General features: G+C 56.8%; 1 protein-coding gene across 1 annotated transcript in view; it reads left to right on the forward strand.

Moving 5' to 3' along the window:
* Positions 1–5,022, forward strand: part of NCS1 (neuronal calcium sensor 1) — a 7,641-nt gene extending 2,619 nt beyond the window's left edge. Inside the window, 6 exon segments of the mRNA XM_006109707.2 lie at positions 187–284; positions 287–311; positions 1,809–1,897; positions 2,246–2,323; positions 4,391–4,507; positions 5,004–5,022. Of these exon segments, the coding sequence (XP_006109769.1) occupies positions 187–284; positions 287–311; positions 1,809–1,897; positions 2,246–2,323; positions 4,391–4,489 (389 nt within the window). The 3' untranslated portion in view covers positions 4,490–4,507; positions 5,004–5,022.
* Positions 5,023–7,951: the final 2,929 nt, after the last annotated feature.

The following is a 7,951-nucleotide window of genomic DNA, read 5'->3' on the forward strand; positions in this document are numbered from 1 at the left end:
CCTCACCCCTTCCTCCTGCCCCTCCCGCCCGACCTGTCCCATTTCTAATCCGACCCCCTCCCTTCTCCTTCCTTCCTGGCTCTGTCCCTCATCCTTCACTCCCGCCCTCTCCTTGTGGCGTCTGTCTGCCACGCTCTCTGGTGCCGCTGCCGTCCCCACCACCTGCCCAAGGTCTGGCCTGACCAGGTGGCCCGACTGACCGAGGCCACCTGCCCTTTCTCTCCTGCCAGGAGGGAGGGATCGAGTTCTCTGAGTTCATCCAGGCGCTGTCGGTGACCTCAAGGGGGGACCCTGGGACGAGAAGCTGCGGTGTAAGTCCATCCTTCAGGCTCCATTGGGCAGCCGGTTGGGGGGGCCCCCGGCCGGGGGAAGGCCCAAAAACGGGGCCAGGCCCTTTTGTCCCAGCTGAGAGTGGCCCAGACCTCCTGTCGCTTCAGGTCCGAGGAGGGCTCCCGGAGGTGGCCGTGCGGGAGGAACATGGCTTAGGCGGGTGGACAGATGGGGCAGGAGCTGAGGGGACATTCAGGCGGGCGCAGACATGGGACGCGGCCACTGCAGCCTGGAGTTAAAGACCCACTTCAAGTGCCGGACCCACCGTGTAGGAGGCCGCTGTTCTGATGACTGACCTCATTCATTCACGTATTTACTCGTTCACCCACCGGATATTGACCAATCAGGGCCACGTGTCCATGCCGGGCAGGAGGCCAGGAACCCGGGGGGAGTGCAAAGGGGTCAGATAGACGGGCACCTGCTCTCACGGCTCAGTCTAGCATGAGACGTGATTTTTAAAAATCCCAGGAAGCGGGAGGTGAGAGCTGGCAGGAGGGGAACTGACCCTGTGGTGAGTCAGAGCCGAGCTGGGCGGGGAGGGAGCCGGCTGGTAGGAAGCAGGGAGGGAGGGCTCCAGGCAGGGGATGCCGAGGAGCGGGGGACGAGAGGATGCAGAGGGCAGAGGTGCGGGCCCAGGCTGGCGCGGGGTGACGGAAGGGGAGCTGATGAGAAGATGGAAACAGCCGGCTGGAGCTCACTGCTCCCTAAGACGTTCGCATTGCGTTGTCTCAGCAGCGAGAAAACCCTGCAGTTTCTTTCTCTGGTTTTTTTTTTTTTTTAAGGATAAAAGGGGATTGCCTGGCCGGTAGTTCAGTGGTCAGAGTGCTCACCAAAGGGTTGCGGGTTCCATTCCTGGTCAAGGGCATGCACCTGGGTTGCAGGTTCTAAGCCGAGGGGAGCATCTCTCACATCGATGTCTTCCTCTCTCTCTCTCTCTCTCTCCCCCCCCCCCCCCCACATCTCTCCCTCCCTCCCTCTCTCCCACTCTCTCTAAAAATCAATGGAAAAAATATCCTCAGGTGAGGATTAACAACCACAGAAATAAAAAAAGAGGATTTTATTCATGCAAAAGCTTCTTGTCCCCTGGGCGTATTGTTTTATTTTCTGAATTGGCCACAGGGACTGGAATGGGAGAGGCTGGGGCGGGCCCTCAGGACTCCTCCTGGGCCAGTCCTCCCTCCCAGCTTCAGCCCTAAAGGCCTCGCACTGGCCGAAGCCCCCTCCTTTTCACTCCCAGTTTCTTTCTTCCCAGTCCTAGTTGAAATGATGCGTGCGTGTGCGTGTGCGTGTGCGTGTGCGTGTGCGTGTGCGTGTGTGTGTGTGTGTGTGTGTGTGTCTGCCTGTTGGTCCTGATGGAAGTATTCGCTGACTGGGTGAGGCATGGCTGTGGGCCCCCATCGCGTGCGGAGGGCGGGAGGCGGGAGCAGAGCTGCCCCTGCTCCGGGCCCTGGTGACCCCGCCTGGCTGGTTGATTGCAGGGGCCTTCAAGCTCTACGACCTGGATAACGACGGCTACATCACCAGGACCGAGATGCTGGACATAGTGGACGCCATTTACCAGATGGTGGTGAGAGCGCTGGGTCCCGTGGGTAGGAGATTGAGGAGATTGGGGGGCAGCCAGTTGAGTGGCTCGGCTTGGCCCACCGGGACCACCCGGGGGGGGCCGCTCTCCTGCGGGGGTGAGTTGGCCGGGTGAGGGTCAGTCACTGCCTGGGGCCACTCCGTACCTCTCCCTCCTGGGAGAAAGGTGGGGGCTGGGTGTTCCAGCAGAATGGCAGAGAGGGAGGGCGCGCTGGGCGTGAGAGGGAGGGGCCGTCCGCACCGGGAACCAGCCCAGGTCTGCGGGGCAAATGTTCGGCCCAACGCCAAAGCCTAGAGCGCAGGAGCCCAGCCCCCCCTTGTCCGTCCCCGGCAGGGGAACACCGTGGAGCTCCCGGAGGAGGAGAACACCCCCGAGAAGAGGGTGGACCGGATCTTCGCCATGATGGACAAGGTGAGGCCGTGGGGGAAGCGGGACTGACTGGGGAGGGGGGTGGACAGCTGGGGGCCAGGCCCTGGGTCCCCACAGGTCCACTGACCACCCGTGGCCTGGCTCAGGCCGGCGGCACGGCCTGGGGAGGTGTCCAGTTGTCTGGTGGGCAGCCCATCCCCGTCAAGCCTCTGTTTTAAGTAAGTTGCCGAAGAGTTTTTCTTCCCATAAACCACGATTCTCAGCCCGCTGTTATTTGTGCCGCCGACCTTTTGGCATCTGGAGAAGCCTGTGGTCATCAAATAAATGCATAGGGTCACCCAGGAAGCGGATTGTTCTGGAATACAGCCGTCAACATGTTTTAAGAAGACCCTGCGATGTAGTATTCTAGGGGCCTCTTTATGAACACATTAGTAATGAGCTATTGCGTTGGGCCTAGCCACCCCACATCTTTGAAGCAATGATACATGTATATGCTGCCTGTAGTAGCCATGGCGTGTTATGACCTTCCCGTGACCTCCACAGTTGGCAAGGTCACAGGTACTGCTGCTTCGGATGGGGACCCTCACCCAGGTTCGTCCTGGGAGGAAAAGCTGAATTTCAGGGAGAGGGTGGTGAAAAGAACAACCTCATCTTTCCCATCTGAGCTCACAGACCTGCTGGATTCTGTCCACGGGCCCCAGGTTAAGAAACGCTTTACATCAAACTTCCTTTGACCTGCAACAACGTTGCTTTAAATGAGGGTCTGATATCAGGGCGGCCGGGAAGCCCAGCGTCCGCTTGCCTTCAGTGAAAGAATATTAGTTACAGGGACATCGGGCTCATTGTGACACGCCGCCGGCTGCCGGCTGGAGACAGGCGCTGGCCTGAAGCTCTGGGCCTGAGGCCTGTGCTTCCTGCATTTAAAAAGGGCGATGAGCCCGCCAGTGTGGCTCAGTGGTTGAGCGTCGACCCATGAACCAAGAGGTCTCTGGTTCGATTCCTGGTCAGGGCATAAGCCTGGGTTGCAAGCTTAGTCCCCAGTAGGGGCATGCAGGAGGCAGCCAATGGCTATTTCTCTCTCTCTATTCCTCTCCCTTCCTCTCCCAAATAAATAAAAACATTTTTTTTTAAAGGGGAGAGGTTAGCTCGCAGCAGAGCGGGGTCAGGACATGCGGGCTGGGGCTCCGCTGCTGTCTGATAATAATGAAAACATGTGTGCAGAGTGGGGAGCAAGGAGCGCCCGCTTCCTCACAGGTGGGCCAGTGGAAGTCAGTGCTGAGGCCCCTTAAATCTCCAGGTCATCCTTCCCTTATTCGGGGAAGCCAAGCCTGCCCTGGAGTCAGACAGGGTGTTCATTCTGGCTTCCCCGGCTACCATCCAGGGGACTCTGGGTAGGTGACCGAGCCTCAGTTTCCTCACAGTAAAATGGGGGTAAGAGCAACGCCTCTTCTTGGGGCGGGCGTGGGGATCCCATGTGATCAGCCCGTGCGCTTAGCACATGCGGGTACACAGCTTAGCACATGCGGGTACACGGCAGGCGAGCTGGGAGGATGACCTGCTGGCCTGGGGGACGCCCGACCATGCTTTCCCCCCGGAGGTCTCTGCTCACAGGTCTCCTGGAAGGGATACTGGCCAAGACCACCCCTCCCCAGACACCCCTAAGTCCCTGTGCATGAGCTGCACCGGCCTCCTCCCAGGGCCCCCGGGGTCCAGGACAGACGCTCCAGGGAGCACTAGTGCCCCTCCAGGAGTGACCGGAGAAATGCACCAGGCGCTCAGCCCTTTGGGGTTAGCCACCGTGTAGGGAATTTACAGCAGCGATAACGGTGACTACGGATTCAGGGCGCCTCCAGCTCCAGCTCAAAGCCCCGCGGAGGCCAGCAAGTCTTCTCGTCCCCGATGAGGAAGGGGGCCAGAGAGCCAGGCTCGGGGTGGCCAGCCAGGAAACGTCGGTCTGACTCCTGACTCTTCTCACCTGGCGCTGCGCTGCCTCCTCCTGACGCGCTGGGGGAGCTCTCTTGGGACCAGCCCTGGGCCAGGGGCCAGGCCCGCGCCTGTCCTCGGAGGCTGGCTGTTCCTCCAGCTAAGCCGCTGCCTCTCTGCTTGCAGAACGCCGACGGGAAGCTGACGCTGCAGGAGTTCCAGGAGGGGTCCAAGGCCGACCCCTCTATCGTGCAGGCGCTGTCCCTCTACGACGGGCTGGTATAGTCCACGCCCAGAGCTGGGGTGAGTCAAGGGGGACCTGGGGCCTGCGGCGGGGGGAGGGAGGAATCCCAGCCACAGGACGCCGAGGGTTGGCAGAGAAGTGCCTGCCCAACGTGGGGTCTGCCCGGTGCGGGCACAGCGGATGGGGGCGGCCTCCGAGGCAGGGCCTTCAGATCAGCCAGAGGCCTCTGCTGCGGCGGACGACTGTCCTCCTGGCTTCCTTCTCGTCCTCGCCTACGTCTGCTCGGCCTTCCCTGTGAGTCCCCATGTGGGCGGGGGAGGGAGTGGATGACCCCCGAGGTCCTGTCCAGCCATGAACACTCGTACACGCCATCTGGTGGACACAGGCTGCGTGCGCGTGCTGGCTGTTCGTCTCAGGTGTACAGCATGGTGGGTGGACTCTTATCTAACTCACGGAGATGTGCGAATCCTCTGTTTAGGAGGCCCGTCCTGTCCCCCCAAGAAAAAGTCAGATGGTGTCATTAATTTATTTAACACTCTTTGTTGTTTCTCACAGCTTTCTGTGAAAATATCTGTGTATGTATTTCCCGCGGCAACAATGAGTTCAGAACCATATGCTGTTCGCGTGTTTTTGTTTTTTTTAATGGACAATTTATAGAAATCATTTATTTTTTTTCTTTTGGAGACTCAGCGCTAAGAAAAGAGATGTTTAAAATGTTTCACCCTCGTTGGCTTGACGTTCACATCTGTTGTGTCCACAGGCTGCCCTTAACACGATTTGTGTAGACACGTATCGTATCCTCACCAGCAACACGTCGACCAAGAAGGTGTAACTTTGTTTTCACGACGCGCTTTTCCGAGTGACGAGATCCAGCTCCCGCTAGCTCGTCCCCGCCGCCCTCCTCTTTCCTGTGGCTCTTCCAGAGCCTCCCAGATAGTAATCACGTCCGTTTTGCCTTCTATCATTTGTGCGACTGATTTGCCTCCTCAGATTCCCGATGTACCCTAATTCCTGGACAAGTTACTGGTATAGAATTCACTATAGTGTTCAGTGTTCTGCATCAGCAAATGTTGTTGGAGACCATCCTTTTTCATCGCTGCATAGTATTCCGTCAGAGAGCGGGGCCATAATTTAACCAGTCCCGTGGTGTGGGACCTTGGGTTGTTGAGAATTTTGGGGATGGATTCAAGAAGTTCTCTATTATGGAAGCATTCACACCCAGTGGTAGAGAGAATAGTGTAACACCATGTCCCCAGCAGCCAGCTTCAGAGTCGCCAACTCACAGCCGATCCTGCGCCATCCCTACCCCCCCCACACACACACACCCACACTGGGAATTTTGAAGCACATTCAAGACATCATATTGTTTCATACATAAATAATTTCAAAATGTGTTCCAAAGAACGACTCTTTAAAAAAAACCCACAATACCCCAAATTCAAGATTAATTCCTAACATTGCCCGATCTTCAGTGGGTATTCCAGTTTCTTGTTACCTCCCCAGTTTTTTTCACCTTGTTTATTGGAATCAGAATCTGAGTAGGGTCCACATGTTGCAAGTGGTTGAGAGGTCTCTTAAGTGTATTTTAATCGTTAAATTTTCCCCTTCCTTTTCTTCTTCTTCTTGCTGTTGGTCCAGAAACACCTTCTATAGAGGTTCCACGGTGTGGCGGTTGCGGGTTGCACCCCGTGGTGGTGTGAACACCACCTTCTGCTCCCTGTTCTCCCTGGAAAGGGGCGGTCAGATCTGCAGGCTCGCTGCACATCAGTGCGACCCACTTCGGGGAGAACACCCCACGGTGGGGTTGTGTGTGTCCACGAGGCGGCATGTGATGGCTGGCGCTGTCAGCACCATTCATTCATTCCTTCATTCGTTCCTTCATTCATTCCTTCATTCACAAGTGGTGCAAAATGATGTCGCCCCAGCTGCCCTCCCTGCCTCGCGTGCGCTGCAGGCTTCCCTGTGGTCGCTATTTGGTTACCCCAAGTCCTAGGCTCCAACAGGAAAGGCAGGGTAGATACTTGATTCTCCCTCTTGACGAGTTTTCCAAGTTGGATTTCCAACAGCCTTCAGCGCTGACCAATGACTTTCCTATGTACATGCATATGCATGTAATCACGGCTTTCTGGATAAATGCATTCAGGGACTTCCATCACGTCTGTGGCTTTAGGCAGCAGGCACAGTGCTGCCCGGCATCAGGGCTCACAGGTCCCTGCGGAAGGGGAGGAGCGTGGCTGGGAAGTCAGCCGAGCCCCTGGGGGCTGGCAGGGGCCATCGGGAGGCTGGGGGGACACGGGCCTCTCTCGGGGCGCTCTGACCTCCCTTGGGGTGGCTGCTCCTGTCCTCTGTCTCCCGTTGCCCTTGCCCCCAATGGCCACCCAAACCCGGGCCCCGAGGGGCCTTCTGACTCGCCCAGGCCGCCCGCACACAGCTCCTGCCTGGCCCCGACCGCGTTTCCGATCCTCTCACACCGATCAGGAGAGGGGCCCCTTTGAGTCAGACACTGACACCTGTCCCAGGTGGGGGGCAGGGACGCGCGATGCAACACGGATGTGGAGCAGGTGATGGGAAGGGTGTGTGGGTGGTGCAGACAGTAACAGGCTGTTCCCCAGGCTGCCTTTTTTTTTTTTTTAATTGATTGAGGTAAAATTCACATGACATGAAATTAACCATTTTAAAGTGAACAATTCAGTGGCATAAAGTACAGTCACAGTGTTGTGCAAGCACCACCTCTACCTAGTTCTAAAATATTTGCATCACTCCAAAATAATGCCCCCCGTCGCGCACTCTCTCCCCACCCGCCGCCACCAAGCCCTTGGCAACCGCTCACCTGCCGGCTGCGTACAGATCTGCCCGTGGGGGAAATTTTATATAAATGGACTCCCACATCGTGTGGGCTGCTGTGTCTGGCTCCCGTCACTCAGCAGGGCTTTTCTCAAGGTTCTCCCACGTTGCTAGGCCTCCTGACTTCACGCGGACCCTCTCGTCGGTTCTTCATTCCTTTCCCTGGCTGAGTGATGGTCCCCCGTGTGGATGGACCACGTGTTTATCCATCATCCCCTGATGGACACCTGGGTTGTTTCCACCTGTTGGCCATTGTGCATGCTGCTGCTGTGAACACTGGGGGGCATGGACTTATTTGAGTCTCTGTGTTCAATTTTTTGGGGTAGATGCCTCGGAGCGGAATTGCTGGGTCCTATGGGAACTCCAAGTTTAACTTTGGGAGGAAGCACCAAACTGTTCCACTGAAGCTGCACCTTTTATATTCCCAGCAGCGATGGACAAGGGTTCCAATTTCTCCACACCCTTGCCAACACTGCTTCTTTTCTGTTTTTTTATTTTTATTTTTTTTTATGATAAGTCATCCTAGTGGATGCGACGTGGTGTGTCTCGTTGTGGTTTCAATTTGCGTTTCCCCATCACTGACTCTCACCTTCTCATGTGCTCTCAGCATCCCACACTTGTTCTTAATGGTTGCAAACTGGTTCATCCTATGCTACGTC

This window comes from Myotis lucifugus, unplaced genomic scaffold (assembly GCF_000147115.1).
Source record: "Myotis lucifugus unplaced genomic scaffold, Myoluc2.0 scaffold_605, whole genome shotgun sequence".
Taxonomy (NCBI): Eukaryota; Metazoa; Chordata; class Mammalia; order Chiroptera; family Vespertilionidae; genus Myotis; species Myotis lucifugus.